The sequence below is a fragment of the Anopheles merus genome, chromosome 2R (genome assembly GCF_017562075.2).
Source record: "Anopheles merus strain MAF chromosome 2R, AmerM5.1, whole genome shotgun sequence".
Taxonomy (NCBI): Eukaryota; Metazoa; Arthropoda; class Insecta; order Diptera; family Culicidae; genus Anopheles; species Anopheles merus.
In genome coordinates, this window is record NC_054082.1 from 23,448,460 (window position 1) to 23,465,011 (window position 16,552).

At 45.9% G+C, this 16,552-nt stretch overlaps 1 protein-coding gene across 8 annotated transcripts in view; it reads left to right on the forward strand.

Annotated features, from left to right (window-relative positions):
- The window catches only part of LOC121603549, a 161,407-nt gene extending 146,172 nt beyond the window's left edge, over positions 1–15,235 (forward strand). For 6 of the 8 annotated variants that reach the window (XM_041932418.1, XM_041932415.1, XM_041932420.1 and 3 more), the window contains 8 exons: positions 2,450–2,580; positions 2,733–2,914; positions 3,059–3,130; positions 13,016–13,239; positions 13,368–13,671; positions 13,739–13,954; positions 14,031–14,347; positions 14,419–15,235. In XM_041932418.1, the coding sequence (XP_041788352.1) occupies positions 2,450–2,580; positions 2,733–2,914; positions 3,059–3,130; positions 13,016–13,239; positions 13,368–13,671; positions 13,739–13,954; positions 14,031–14,347; positions 14,419–14,709 (1,737 nt within the window). In that variant the 3' untranslated portion in view covers positions 14,710–15,235. The remainder of the gene's footprint in view (positions 1–2,449; positions 2,581–2,732; positions 2,915–3,058; positions 3,131–13,015; positions 13,240–13,367; positions 13,672–13,738; positions 13,955–14,030; positions 14,348–14,418) is intronic. The other 2 variants (XM_041932422.1, XM_041932414.1) reach the window with 1 other exon arrangement.
- Positions 15,236–16,552: the final 1,317 nt, after the last annotated feature.

Genomic DNA, 16,552 nt, shown 5'->3' on the forward strand with positions numbered 1-16,552 from the left:
GGTTGCTAACTCCGGCGCAATCCTCACCCACCATTGAGGTTGCTGCTCAGTGTTGTCGCTTGGATGAAATGAACCGAGCATCGGAAAGGCACGCTCGCTTGCAAAGGCTGACCCTTCATTCGCGACCGGGCCGGTTTTGTGCATTATTAGGAGTTGCTTTGGCTTGCCAGCACTTTCAAGCACTCCGACATCACTGCATTCACTGGTGGTTTTTTGCTTCTTTCGCTCACAACAACCAAACCATGACCACTCGATGTAGCTCCAGTTGGCCAGCGTCGTACGGGCGCACAATCACGGGCCCAGACCAAACTACCAGATCAAAGCGCACCAGAGTTAAGAGGATGAAAACTCCACACCGACCTCGGGGCGTATGTCCACTATTTTCCAAACGCGTGTGCTTTTGAACGATGCGAACGCATTTGCAAAACCGCGAGCTGTATCTTTCCCTTCGTTCGTTTGTCCACTTGGTCCGCTTTGGTCATGTTTGGAGCGATAGCGGTACGCATACCGCCGCTGGTGTGTAACTACTGACTTGTAACTGACCACGGATCATGTCGTTTGCGTTCGCATGGAACCTTATCAACGGCAAACTAGTCCACTCCGTACTAGTTGTTGGAGGGGAGGAGTTTCTGTGTAGACTAATGCTTACCCTACGGAAACGGAAAGCTTGCATGCATTTGCTACTGTATCAGTTTTGCTGTGTTCGCTGGATCTTTGTATTTTTTATTAATATTTTGAACGCAACAAAACGAGCTGAGATTTAGCATAGGAGCAATATATACACATGATTTTCTCCATAAATGCATTTAAAATTATAAGTTTTTTTTTTTTTCAACATTTTAATTGCACATCGTAAGACGCCTGGAAAGAGTAATGCAGTATAGCGTCAGTAATTCTGAGACTTTCTTTAAAGTCGTTTATGCTCAAAAATAACGTATGAAAGAAGATAGCTACGCACGAACAATTCCTACCAACCTGACAATCACTGCAAATGTCAATACGATTAAACTGCTGTCAATTACGTGCGTACGGGTAATTCGCCCACCAACTATTCCGCTCCTGAACAATCGAAGTTCTTACAAATAATCCAATAACATTGCATACCTTTAGGCGCTCTATGAAAACACTAACATAAAGCAAAATATCCAATTATTAGACCTTTTCTTTTGTCATCCAACGAGCTGAATTTTTCAGCCTGTCAATGGAACAGTATTCATCATCCGGGTTGTATCCATGTGAAGGTTACGGTCCGCCATGTTGGATTTCAGCAATTGTGTACAAAACAAAGTTGCATTTCAAAATTGTTTTGCTTTCTTTCTGAAATAAATCTAAGCTCAAACACTGAGGCTAGTTTTGTGAGTGATTTGTAGTGTTTGTATGTAGTGGTTTGACATGATTTCAACCGTCAAATGTCAAACTCCATATAAAACAGCTGGCTTATATCGTAAAAACCCTCTCGTAAAGACGTACAGACCCATTTTTAAGAGCCATACTTTGACATAATTCATTTAACAATACTTCTACAGAGTATGATAACGTGAAGTGGAGATGTTATTAACAAGCATTATTATTAACAACATCACGTTCAAAAGCTTAAAGTCAAACTTCAAGCTACCTTTGGTACATTACTGTCTCATCGCATTAATTCAGCATCAAGCTCCCACTCGCCATGGATTCCAGTCCATCCGCTTACTTCTCAACCCCTTAATAAACGCACGCAAACAAAAATAACGAAGCATCAAAACGAAGCTTTGCAAATGTTCCCCAAATCCCTTTGATCTATAATCTGTCCCGCAAAATCACACAAATCGGGTATCATTTTTCATCTGCAAATTGGAAAACAGGTAAAAAGGTAAAAACCAAACGATGTGCCTGGATGCCTGATAGCATCGGTACGATACGGTCGCTGGCTAGTGCTGTCCCGGCATCTCCACTATCCTATGTCCAGAGCATCAAATTCCAATCCCCCAAGGGGAGGGCCTGGATGGTATAAAAAAGTGTGTTCAAATCATTGTGCCGGCATGGCGGCAGAGAGATGACACACCCTTGCGACATGGTGCAGGATAGTTGGGGACGAATGGAATGGAAATTTAATGATCATAAGTTTCACATGCAGCACGTAAGGTGCGCCGAATCGTATCAGGTTCAATAAACGGTCCGGTCGGTTCCATTCTTTACCTTCTTGGCTTTTCCGTACATTTTCGTCACGGACCCCTTCAAAAGCTGTGATGCGATCGTTCTTTCTTTACAGGCGGAGCGTCGAGATTGATTTGATGGTGAATGAAATAATCTATTTGAAAATGTACGTTTCCCTCCCTTAGCTCCGGAGAGCCCATTCCGAGTGCACAAAAACCCATGTCTTGACTTGACAGTATTCAGCGCACGTTTGATGAAGTTAGCAAACACTGTGACCAACATCGTTCTTTCTCTCCCAACTCCCTCTTCGCAGGTTCGTGTCTCGGCTCGCATCAAGCGCAAGCCGACACGCTACGAGGTTTCGGTAGTGACGCGGGATGAAGTCGGTGCCTACAAACCGTATCTCTGGGAGCAGTCCGTCTTCGAGAAGGGTCCGATGTTTAGGTAAGTGCCTCGCGATACTACAGTGCCAGCCATCTTTTGATGCGCTCGCAAGAGGCAGTCCACACGAAAGAACAGGAAAACCTCCACACAGGTACGCAAATTGCCAACTACTGAGTTTCTTGTCCGTGTGGTTTTCTGTCCCATCCCACCAGAGAGTGGCTGCTGACGAAGATCGTGAACGGTGAGCGGGCTTCCTACTCCGCGCCCAAGTTTGCCCGCATGCAGGAGCGCACCCGGTCCCAGATGCTCGAGGACATCGTGGCCAATCTGGCCAACCACGCGGAAACCGGACAAATCCCCAAACCGTACCGAAGGGGTTCGTGGAGACCCATCGGTGAGGATCCTTGCATGTTACGAGTGACAGTTAGTTGCTGTATGCGACTCTATGTGCCGCATAGTATGTACTTGAAAGCTATCTCTCTCTCTCTCTCTCTCCTTTCTCTTTCTTCTCTCTCTTGCTCTCTCTCTACTGCAAAAGACATACTCATGCACACAGACTCGCACTTTCTCTCTCACACAGACTCAGGCTTCCTCATACGAAATTGCACACGTACGTTACGGTCACTTATACGCATAATTACATATCTATACCATGCAGTTGATCACTCTCTCACACACGCACACGCACACACACTCTCACACCATCTTTTGTTATGGTCCAAATCTCTGTACCCTTTGCACTCCTTACGCTCTTTGGTTTTTATTTTTCAATAGATTTTTTGTTGCAATTTTTGTTTACTTTCCGTTTGACGAAACTATACAAAAATGATTGGCTAGAAATCCCTTCCCTTTCTTACTCTAACTAACTTACACACGCATACAAAAGGTACACTGCTTTTGCTTCTTGATCTATTGCTTACTTACTTCTTGGTCTTGTGTCCCATCCACGTGTAAAGGAACGTGGTTTACTCTCGCTGTCTGCAGTAACATTCCCTTTCTAGAGTTTGTATAGTGATACGGCTTACTTGCCTTCGACTAGTCTATAGTCGATGCAGGAGGGAAGAAGTTGTGGTATTTTTCTTACATTTTACATGGTTTTGGATAACTTCCAGCATCTGATATCAAACTGAACACTATGGACATCCATGTGTGCATAAAACGTTATACTAATATTTAAATTAGAGAATTTCCATAAACCACACAAGCTGAAGAAACTTAACTCCATCTTTACCTTCAATCTCAGTCGCAATTTCTGAGAATAGGACGTACTATTTTCGTCTTGTTCAATCCTCGTTAACTCGTGTGCTTTTCCCAGGGATGAGGGAAAACGGTCCAACTACAGTTGGAAGCCATCCATTTGACTCCAAAACAATACTCATCGTTCCCAAATCCCACCGCTACAAGGAAAATGTAGAGCAGTGTGGGAAAGAAAAACATGCTGTTTTGATATTGAGGTTATTTGAACTACATTTCTACAACTTCTGTGCCAGAAAAGGGTATGACGTACAGTGCGTTTAATATCAGTGCAAATATTATGTATCTTTGGAGCAAGTCATCCAACAGCTCAAACTCCAACTCAGCTTTAAAGCAATCATTCCTGTGTAAACCGATGCTTTTTGCTTAAAGAAAGTAGCGGACCTGGCTGCCTGGCTAACTTGGCTAACCCTGTTTCTCTGGCGGAATCACTTTTGCAACAACTAGCAAGTGAAACTTTTCACCGCTACTGACTACTCGCTCTCTATCGCTCTCCATCTAACTCTCTCGCACAACCTGCCACGTTCAGCGCTATCGCTAATGCACACGGTAAACGAACCAAGTAGAGCAAATGCAGCGGAAAGCCATTGTCCGCTTTGCCGTACACGTTGGCCATCCACCGCGTGACCGGTGAGTGGAAATCTATCGCCCCTGCGCCCCACCACACGCCTTCCCATTACCACCATCCACCCGGACAGCAGTGCACCTTAGCTTTATGGGCAATTAAATTAGGAAAATTATTAAGCTCAACGCTAAGTGAAACATAAAACTGTGTGAAACGGGGACGGAGTAGGGAGAGTTCTGTGGGTTGGCCAAACTTTTCCATGTCCCCCCCCCCTTTGACCGGGCACAAGACATTGGCATTGTGTTTTTGCATGCTGCTGCTTCGGCAACATTGTATCACCGGTATAACCGAGGAGAGAGGGGGGGGGGGGTTTGGGGTGCGGTGGGACCAAAGAATGCAAACTTTGATGTCCCGGGTCTGCCCACTGTCGAACCATTAGTAATGTAAACATACTCATTCACGTGTGTCCGAGCGAAGTTCGCCAGCTCGAGCGACAGGACCTTTAAGGACCAGCAGGAACAAAGACAACCTGAAAGAGGTTGGGAAAGGTGGCGGAACGAGGGGGGTTCAACCTCAACTAGTAACAGCTTTCCACGAATCCTGTCATTTTTCCTCTTCCAGCTCGTTACGTGCGAATTTCACGTGGCGGTCGCGTTTTGTTTGTCACCGCTTCACAGGAAACCAACACGGAAAGGCACACGGTCGCCCCGAACGGTCGCCATCCACCCTCCTCCCCCCATCGGTATATCCTTCCATTTCCCACCGGGTTGCATTCTGTCACCCTGCTCGCGGTTAAAAATAAAAGTAGCTCCTGCGACGCCGGCATCGGTACAACAATGCCTGCGATCGCCCGTGGCACATTGCGAAAGCAAACTAGACACAAATACACGTAACTCGATACGTTTTGCAAAAGATAGACGCTGGCGCTAAAAAGCCCCGGGAATGGACTCGATGTGTTTTTTTTTTTCTCGCAAAAGAGCTGCCACTGTTGATGCTTGTTTTTACCTCCATGTTCCTTTTTGGTCTGTTATCGCGACACCCGACCGTAACTAGGGCAGGCCCCAAAACTGGCTCCTCCTAGAACGCGTTGCACACGCGGACGACACAGAAACACTCGCCCTGGGAAAACTCGCTCGCACAAACCAACGCTCAGGCAGAATTAACCGTTCGGGCTTAGTGAGCTGGCCCAAAATGTCACCGTCGTAACGGTCCGTTCTTACCTATGTGAATGGATGGTTGGAGCCTTTCGCCCTCCATTCCCGTTTTTTGTCTCTACCCGCAAGAGAGTAGCGTTGCGGAGTGGGCAAAAAAACCCGTTTCAATACACACCCCGGTGTGCCTTCAGGGTGTGTGTGTGCGTTATCCTACACTTCTGTGTCGGACCGGCGTGCTCGGTTTACGCGACCAAATTTCCAAACCCCCAACGCTAGTCTATTGTGCTGCCGTACCTTTGGCCGGGAAGCGTATGGCAGATCGGGAACAAGGGTGTGGCAGCTACTACCATTTCCTTCACCTTCCACCCTGGGCAGCACTCACGCGAACGCTGGTTGGAGCTTTGCTCCGACACTTGTTTGCTTTATGATGCGCTTATTGTTTGGAACCATCCATTGGGCTTTCTCTTTCTTCCCTTGCCTATTGTCATTTTGAGGATCCTACAAGAGTTTGGTTACCGTCAAGGCAGTTTTCTCGTGCGGCTCGAATTTCCGCCCCGAGCATACGGGCGATCAAGGCTATAGTCCATGATCGGCTAGCAAAATTGCGCCTGAAATGTATGCAACACGCTCTTCTATTTTTACTACCTAGCTCACTACAGACTGCGGGCTATGGTTGATCGCCCCGTTGTCGGGTTTAAAATGCAAACAAATGTGTCTTCTGAGCTAACGTTGTTTGCCTCAGCACAATGCATGTCGGTGTGGTAGTGTGCCGAAACGAAAGACATTTTAAAGTTTGGCAAACATCTGTTTTTTTTTTTTGGTATTTTAAAGCTATGGCCAAACGTTTTCATTCTGTGTTGCCACACTGTGCTATTCTGTTACATTGTTCCTTGCTTCGGCGATTGTTGGCCAGCGAGTGTAGAGTTTCTTTCGCGTTGCACCTACATATACGCTTTGTAACGGAATGGCTTTGAAATCTTGACTGGTTTTGTTTGCCACTTCCACTTTCATCCTTTAATCCTGGCGAAATGTACTACTAATACTGGACATTAGGCGATAGTAGTCCAGTTGCTAAATCAGTTGCTGATTTTGTAAAAATAAATATGTTACTCATAATGGTACATATTTCCTTATAGGCTTTTTTCATTCGCCTAAAAGTATGCATTTTTTTAATTATTATTCTTATAACATAATTTAACATTGTATAACTATCAATAATTATTGTTAGGATGACTCCTGCCATGAATCAAAATGATTTTTAGTAAAATAGTAGAAACATCGTTGGTAAAACTGTTTGGAAATAAATAAGCAACATTCGAAACATTTTTGTAGAAAAAGTATAACATACCTTTAGGCGCATTTAACCAAGCAAAACACCAATGCGGGATGTTACTGTGTATCGTTCAAACACGTTTACTACAGCAATATCAATTTCTTTTTTCTAATACTTGGATACAATTTTAATGACAAAGGTTCATCGTCCTTTGCCATCAAAAGGAAGAAGATAAACTTTGCCGCAAAAATCTGGCCCGATTTTAAGCAATGGCGTTTTAAAGCTCCCAAAATATCAATGTACCATCAGATGCAAGCACACAACATACAGTCAAATAACAACCTCAGGGTCTGTTTTATGCACGTTTTGCATTGTACAGTTGCGTAATGCAATAGAACACGATAGTGCTCTACTTGCCCTCTGCTCTATGCATGTGTCTGTTTTCTTTTTATGTGCAATTCAAATGCACTCCGAACACTTGGCGGTTGGATTTCAGTCGAGAGTAGTGAGATAAATATGGCTTTAGCGCATCGCGCACCATGTTTTACCCCAGAGTAGACACACACACACATATACACACACCAGTCATACTATCACACTGGTCCGGTGTTGATTTTCTCTTTTGAACCCTTCTCCCCTTCCAAATTTGTTCGCTAGCTATATGGGAGATTCACTTTTCTTGCTTCTTTTCATGCTCCCATCTTTTTTGCCAAGACTACCGCATCCGTCCAATGCTGCAGTGCACAACGGTTTACATCATCCTGTCTTAGGTTTAATTGAAAAAAAAAAAGAAATTTAACCGTATGTTGAATCTCGAATCCACCTGCAACACCTGCGGATCGGACTCATATTCACTCCCCTACCGAAGGCCAAACACTCATTGCTTGCTTTCGTTTTGTTGCTGCTGCAAATGCCCAATGTAAAAAGAAAGGAAATGCCAAAGTAAAACCCCACAGAAACAAAGTTTTTCCACTGAAATGGAATATTTTTAGAAACCCCTATCTGGCCATGGTCATGTAGCAGCACGGAAGGTGATTCCCTGGTTGGAAGAATTGCAGAGATTCTTGCGTCTTTTTTTTTTTTGCTTCCTCTCCACCGCACGGAAGAGAGAGAGAGAAAAAAACAGCACATACACATGCTGCGGAAAGCACCACCTAAATCCACCTATTTGCATTAACCTTAATGGTGGCGAAATCTTGTTCCGACTGCTATTATTCTGCCATCTTTCCCGCCCGTCCCAAGCCGCACGGCGGGCACACCCATTCCCACCCCAAGCATCAAGCTTATTAACGCGACATGGTGTAACGAACGTAAAAGTTACCTCCTAAAAGCTCATCCCACTTTGGGGTCACATAAAAAACAACAGGTGTGTTTGGTGGTGAAGATCGAGGGAAGGGAAAACGCGCATCCGGCTACGTACCACGCGTTTAGGTCGACCACATCTGCAACCGTACCGAGTGCCAGAGGGATGAGCTGCAAAACTCTACCGCTGCTCACTAATTCATTAAAAATTGGGCGTGTGTGTGTATGTATGAGAGGTTTGCTTTTATTAGCCTGCTGGCACCGATTCCGGAACTCAAAGGAGTAAAAGCTCCCCCGCTCTGCTCCACCCTTTTTTAAAGCGGTTAAGCGGAAACGGACGTTTGACCAGCGGGCTGTTCTGTTTTGCTGAGTGTACCGGTGACCTGAAACACTCCCACTCCCGACCAGTCCCACCGAGAGCCTTTACGGGATGTTTTCAGTAAGATAAAAATAAAATAAAACCAACATACCCCGTCCAATAAACAAACACCTGAAACACACAGCCTTATGCAATGAGGGAAACTGCTTGCAAGAAGGGAAGAACGCAATGAAAAGCTTAACGTAAAATTGAAATCATGACCCCCCCCCCCCTCCCCGGAACCCCTCGGATGCGGTGGCTCATTGCAAACTAATACACAGTAGTGAGGCGGAGGAGAATGGGAAGGAGCTTTTATTTGATATTCTACCTCTACCTTCGCTGTACAGTTGTGTTTGATCTCGTTTTCTTCATACTTTGGCACGTTTTATTCCGTTGGCGCCTTCAGCGGGCTGCTACCGAATTCACTTCCTTAGAACTTTGCTTCTGCCACTAACAGACAAACACCAAGTTTATCTCTTTTTTGCTGCTTTCTTTGCACTCGGTTTGACTCTACCCCGGCTTCATACGCCTACCTCACCCCGTTCGTTTGCTACTTTCACGTGTCCGGTATGTTTTTTTTTGTGTGTTGTTGTGGTCAGTACGCTTTGGCAACGGCAACGACGACGACGACGACGGCTGGTTGGGATTTTATTTTATTTCATTTTATCTCATTTCATTTTATTTATTTAGTTTCTCGTAGTTCCCCGACCTGGCCCAACCCAGCCGGAAAGTTTTGTGTGTCCTCGGCTTGCCTGCCACGAATGCTAGTCATGTGTGCCCGTGCTGGATTAGCTAGTGCTTTGCGCTCTCCCACAACAAACGAACCGAACGTCCGGTCCCAGTGTACGGTGCTATCTCTAATGGAGATTAAATATTTATTAAAATTTATCATTAGCTGTCCGTTCCGTTTCAGTTTGATGAGGGACAAACGAGACTGGGGGGACAAAACGAGAGAGTAGCAACAATAAAAAAAACAACGTTCGAAGAAAGCGTACTCCAATGGCACCGTGTTTTAGAGGCGCTGGTTGGCAAACATGCTGTTGCTGCTGCCCAGGATAGGGATTCATCCCGCCGCCAGTTTCGACCGGCAAAGATAACGATGTGCTAGAAGTCACCCCGTTGCTTAACCCACAAAGCAATCACTATTCACCACAGCGCAACGTGCTATCGCGTGTTTGCTGTGTGTTTCTATGTTATGCCACTTTCCCACCACTATTCGGATGTGGGATTTTAATTTGATAAAATCGGGATGAAATTAGATGGAATGTGAGTGGAAAGGGGGAAGCGCGATGCGATCTACGAAACATGAATGGAAAAGGGAATTCGATAGCTTTCGTCGACAGCACTGTGTTGCGCTGGCTGTGGTTGGTAATTTCTATCTACTTGCACATCGCCGACATAAGCTTATGAAATTATCGAGCAAAGTGTGAAGCTAGCGCACAAATAGAGGAAAGGGGGATATAAGCAAGGAGAAAGGAAATGCCCAAGACATAATCCTTCCCCCACACACGGTCAAACGATTCAACCAAACACCGACCAAAGACACTACTAATGAGAAAGGTTAGCTGCAAGATGTTAGCGCCCACGGCGTATGACTCGCATGAAGCTCGCATTGCATACCTTCAGGCGGAAAGGGGCGGAAACGAAGAATGAGAAGAAAAAAAACCTACCCTAACCCTACTGCTGCTGAGCACTAACGGCAATGAGTGTTGCTTTCAATTATTCATTCCTTATGGCCGTATGGGCGGAGGAAAAGGGACGGAACGAGGTAACGTAATGGCTGCTGAAAGCACCGTGTGCCATCGTACCGCGTCGTCGTTGCTCGTTGCAAATTGATATAAACACTCAAACCTCCGTACGCTAACCGTGACTAAAAGAAAGCACCCATTCCCGTGCGGATGTGTGAGTAAATTTGAGAAGGATAAGACCACTTCCACCCTTTTTCAAATACACACTCACACACACACACCGATCGACCCAGTGTTTTGCGAGCAGGATTAAGAAGCAGTGCTTATTTTGTAGACAGAGAGCGCACAAGACAGGGTTTTGTGGCGAAACGTTAAATTTTATCGACCTTCGTGCCGGGCGATGTGGCTCTTCGAACAGTCGAACGGTTCGAAATCGACATCGTTGCCGTGCTGTGAGGGCCACAATCGCCCCGCCGCCCGAGATTAGACGGGTTGGGTGAGTAAATTTGGTTAAGATATCGTACCGGATTTTGATGGCACGCTGGTCCCATCATCATCGGGTGATGCTTTTTCGGCAACGAGTTCGGAGTGGTCGGGGTGCGGCAGCTTATCTTACACTCTGACTGCAGACTTGCGCTCGCGTCTAAAATCGGTTGGATCGTTTGCTTTTTACGGTAAAAGGATTTACACGTCGCTCCGCTGGTTAACGCGTAACGGCTAACATGATAAAGATAAAGTGGGCGATTGAAGAGAAATGGGTGTACGATGGTGAATTGTGCCTCTAAAATAATACGTACGCCTCGGTATAACGTTTCCGATCGATCGAAATGAATCGCATGATTCGGAAATAGTTTTAGTGCTCGTGAAATTTATTGCCACTGTTAAATATGTTGCTATTATTTTCGTATCTGCTTTCCATATAAGTGAAATGTGAAAGCTCTTCATACGGGATATTATTGAACGTATTATTGTATTACAGGGTTTTCGAGGATTATATAGACATGTTCAGCGAGTTGTAGATTCGTTCAGGCATATAGTAGACTCTTTCAGCGAGATATAGAATTGTTCGGAAGTAGGCGTTGACATGTTCAATAAATTTTGTAATGCATATCTTCAGGCGGCCATACGCAGTAATTGATATAGTAACATGCATTGCATACCTTTAGGCGCTAAACGTTTTAATCTCTTTTCAACGTTAAGCTGACGAGTTGAACAATACTTGTCTGTCATTACATAAAACTGAGTGCAATGCACGCAAGTGTAATTACTACCGTATGCTTCTTTATTTATTTATTAATATGGTATCGAGCCTCCATGGCCTACATACACTTGAAGCATATTTAAAGTTTTGTCTTAAGTATCAATCACTTTACCCGCTATACACTGTCTTCCGCAACTGTCTGCATGACCTTCGAGTATGGTAGGGCCAGTGCCCTTCTATTAACACGAGGAGAGTTTGAGAGAAACCCATTTTTCCATCGTTTATCCCTCCGAGGATGCTATCTCGTTCTTACACCCTCAACCTCCATCCAAGAAAAGCCATTCAAAAGTTAATTTATTCCAAATTATAAACCATTGACATCTCCCAACGATCGGCTTCAGTTTATGGCTACAACATTACAACCCAGTAAATTGTGTCCCTCTTGGCTGAGAGACAAATCAGAACCGACTCGCGGCAGATGGTAGCAGCTGCGTCGCATACAGCAGCTCAGTGGAAACCATTTTCAAAACTCTCCCAGCGGACCCACCGCGGCCCGTCCATTCCCTCCCCAAAAAAACCGGCAGCCCATTCCAATAGTGCAATAAAATGATGAAGTATTTAACCCCATTCGGAGTATCCCAGAGTCCTCCGGTCTGGTAGAGGAACGCACGTACCCTTCTCCTACCACCCCGTGCCTTCCATGCCCACCGGCGGCGTATCGGTCGTAGATTTTAAGCCTCAAAAACTTTTGCTTTCCGGTTTGATTTCTTTCTTCGCTGTCTCTTCTTCTCTTCCTTCGTGTACTTCAGTCATGCCGCTTGCTTTATTTCTTCTCTGCTGTTGTTTTTCCCTTTTCCAGTGTGCTGTTTGCACACCGACACACTCACACACACGCGCTCTTTGTGGTGTGGCTTTCGATTGGTTTTACTGTTTTATTGCTTACTGCTGCTTGTCTTAATGCTTGCCTGCCTCCACTGCGTGTCATTACCGTTCGCCTGAGCGTTTGTCATACCGGAAGCTTAGCTACAAGTTTACGAGAGTTTGGTACCTTCTCCTTCCTACTTCCATTGCTGCCTTGCTTAGTGCGTTTGCCTGTGCTTGCCATTTTCCATCGTGTGCTTTTTGTGTGTGCGTTTGAGTGTTTTTGAACCGTTTGTGCCGTCCTTCAAATAGAAACAGTTTCCAAGTACAGTTTTGCCTGTTTGCTTGTAGTGATCCGCTTCAGTCGCAACGCAATGAGAAGATGAGTTGTAATGAACTTTACGATTCATAACAATTAGTTCACAGTTTTATATTATATACCATATTCCTCTCCCACCCGTAACCATAACCATGCCATCATAGAATACCCATGATCATAATCCCCGATTGATAGTGTGCATGCGATTTCGATAGAATCCGAAATGTTCCCAAAAAAAAACCCCCTTTCCCACTGCACTGAAACCCACCAAATCTCCCTTCCCGGTAAACCGTGTTAGATTGATCCCTACCCCATTGCCCATTGCCCGGTGTAAAACCCCCTCCCAGAAACCCTTTCGCTGTATGCGCCTACATGTAGGCAAAGAATAATCCGCACGTTACTAATGCACAACCAAACGCAACCGCAACCGTTTGCTTGGCTGTGTTTGTTTTGTGCTTTTTTTTCTTCTTCTTTTCTCTCTGTCTCTCCCTATTTCTTTATCTCACGCACCAACTCACAGGACACATGAGGCCTTCGTCACCGTTACTAGACTCCGTTAGAGATCAGTTCGAGGACTATGATCAATTAGCGAAAGATTTTACAAGAGTATTTTTAAATTCCGAACCATCGTGTCTTCAGAATGCACAGCTCTTCGATGTCGTCTTTCTCGTCGGTCAATCGAAGCAGCGGGCCCGCTTCATCGGTGTCCGCGCGATCCTTGGCGTGAGGAGTCGTGTCTTTCAGGTAACCACACACAAACCCACAAACCCACACACACATACACACACATAAACACAAGTGATCACACAGACGCAACTAAACCGAGCCTCACGTTATGCATTACGCTCATCGTCTCCATCCCGTCCCCACAGGAAATGCTGTACGGCATACAAACCGGTTTCGGGTCACCCCAAGTCCCCGTCGCAGAGTTATTGGCCCGCCCCGCTCCCACCCTACTGTCTCCGCAGAACCAGCGCCCGAAGAGTAGCAACTTCCTGCAGGTGCCGGACATTGAGTCGCCCCGCCCGAAGAGTGTACCGTCGTCGCCGATGGTGAAGCGTGCCTTCTCCCGCCTCGGCACAATTACGGCCGGCTGGGGACGGTCGATCCGCAAGCAGCACACGCAGCTAAACGCGGAGGATAAAAAGAAGTGGGCCTCGTCACAGGACTGTTCCGGTAGGCTTAATGCTCTGCCAATGGCAGGCGTTTTGGCATTGCTTAATGTTGTTCTCCATATCCACAGATAAGGACGGCAAGGAGACCAGCTCCAAGAGTAAGGCAAACGCTGGACAGCTAGCCGTGCCGCGACTTTCGGTGTGTGCCGATGCACAGAAGGTGGACAGGGCGAAGCTGGCACAAACCGAGTTCACCATCATCGAGTTCGATCCGGACACGTTCCGAGTGTTGCTGGACTATCTGCACACGGGCAGCTGCCCGCTGACGTGCACCTCGATACCGGGTAGGCACGCAATAACTACGCTCTAGCAAAGGTTTCCCCATTTAACTGACTCGTTGCTGGTTCCGTCACCCCGTAGGCTTAATCTGTGCGGCTGAGCATTACGATCTGCCCGAGCTGCTGCAGGCGTGCTTTCACCACGCGAAACAGTTCCTGCGCATTGACGTCGTCTGCACGATGCTGACGGCGCTCGAGAACTACTACTGGCGCTATACGTCCGCCTCGGAGCTGGTCAACATGATACTCGCTTTTGTCGAGACGCGAGCGTACGCCCTGTTCCAGAATGCCGACTTTCTCACGCTCAGCGAAAGCATGGTGCAGATGATCATGTGCCGCAATCTGGAGATACCGGAGGTGCGCAAGTTTGAAGCGATGCTTGCCTGGACAAAGTATAAGGTAGGTTGGTGGTTGTGGAACCCTTAACTCGCCCAACTAACGAGCCGCTTTCCTTGCCCCGAACTGTGCAGGTAAAATCGAAAGCTTCGGCCAAAACGGACGCTAAGGTTGAGTTCCGGTGCATTATGGAGCGGCTGGCACGTGATCTGAAGCTGCACCGCATATCACCGCAGGAGCTGATCAAGATCGTGCTTCCCTCGAAGGCGATCAAGAACGAGCGGATACTGGAGACGCTCATGTACCAGGCGAACAGTGGCATGTACCGGATACAGGACAGCTACCTGGAGGCGTGCCAGCAGCGCCTCCAGAAGCAGGACTCACGCTACAGCGAGTGGGGCGAAAGCTTCGACTGTGGCTTATAGGATGAGGATCAGCTGTAGGGCGAGTACAGCTGAGAATCCATCCACCAAACCGCACCAAACCAAACCGAACCCAACTAATGCCACCGTCGCTCCCATCTTTACCATCCCTGGCATGGGCAGTGGCAGCATATATACTGTGTACACTGACTGCTAGCCACTACCCTCAAACCCACGGTGTCACGTGTGTTACAGTAAGTGTTCAATGTTTTCCTCCGCAAGCACACCGTAAGCACGAGTGGGTTTCGTGGCTAATCCTCGATATCCTGCTGGGTAATGGAGACCCATTAACCCATCACTTAACTTCTCCTCCCCCTGACTCCCACCTGAACGTTCAGGCGTGCGTATATGTGTAGGTGTATTGTATGTATGTGTTAGAGAAGGAAACGAGAGAAAATGATTATTCAAAAAAAAAAGTCGCTGTTACCTGGTGTTGTTGCTCTTCGCCCTCCACCTACATTCTACCGACCAGTGTCCATAACGACCATGATAAGAGAAAGGAAGGTTGATAGAACAAAAAAGGAACAGGCCAAATACCAAACCCGGAACTACCATAAATCCACACCGAACCATGGAGATGTACATTCTATATTTGTTGTATTTTAGCTGTGTCCATGTCCCGTTTGTCCCTCGGTTTCTCTGAAGCTAATCGAGTGTTAGGACAAACTGACAAACACAGGACAGGACCCGCACAGTCGCCCTTAGAGCCGGCAAGCCGTATAGTAGACATTAGACGTAAAGAGAGGTTATGTTTGTGCGCATTGTGTTGCCATCTAGTTGCTGTTGCCTCGAATGCCTTTCGTGTTATCCGTTTTCGTTCGTATAGCCCAGTTCCGATTCCTATTGATAAGTGTTCTTAGTTCCTGGAAATGTTCTGCAGAAGAAAGCTATAGTACATTAGTAAGAGTCAAGGAGAGAAGAGAGAGAGAGAGAGAGAGATCGAGAGAAAGGAAATATAAACTCAAACCCGTATAGAGCAGGAACGGTAAGCTGAAAAAAAGGCAAAAAACTAGATTAATGGAGAAGAAATGGAGAAAAAAACCAAACACAAATACACTTTCTCAATGGCTGTTGATTATAATTATTGTACTATTTATTATATGATTATGTACATACATACACGTGAATATACATATACATATACAATATATACATATATATATATAAATATAGATATACATATACGATATATATTTATCATAGATGCAAAGAAGAAAAAAAGGAGTAGAAAAAGAGATGCGTGTTTATGGTCGAAACTTTTGCCAGTTTATTTGTGTACTCCAGGAACCAGGAACCAGCATCCGTATGATAAACCAATACATATTGCCAATGCCAAAGTAGTACAGAGCCAAGAACTATTAGCGAAGTGTGTACGCCAATGGAAGTGCAACAGCGCAGAAATAGGGCGAATTAGACATGAAAAAACGACTATTGGTTTTGATGAACGCCAAACCTAGATTTCAGCTGCGACGGGAGGTAGATGTTTCCTAGTGCTCCGAAGCCTCAAGCACACACCACTTTTGATCGCCAATTCTCGAAGGTTTCGAATCGTTATAAAGCGTTAAAAGCATACAAATTTTAAATAGCTGCTCCCTTACCTCCCCATTTCCTTTAAGCATCGAGAAGTATACAGTAATAATTGAGAGTATACAAACGCCAAGTAATGCTCGTGAACGGTTATTGCAACGCAATGGGTGCCATTTTATGTTTGTACTACAGTTGCCCGAAACAGAACATTACAAAGCCCATTCATTGATCAGACCATAGGAGCAGCATGATCGCATCGATCGGAGCGCAATTAAAAGCTTCATCATAAGTTCACCTCCAACAGCCATTGTAATGAACT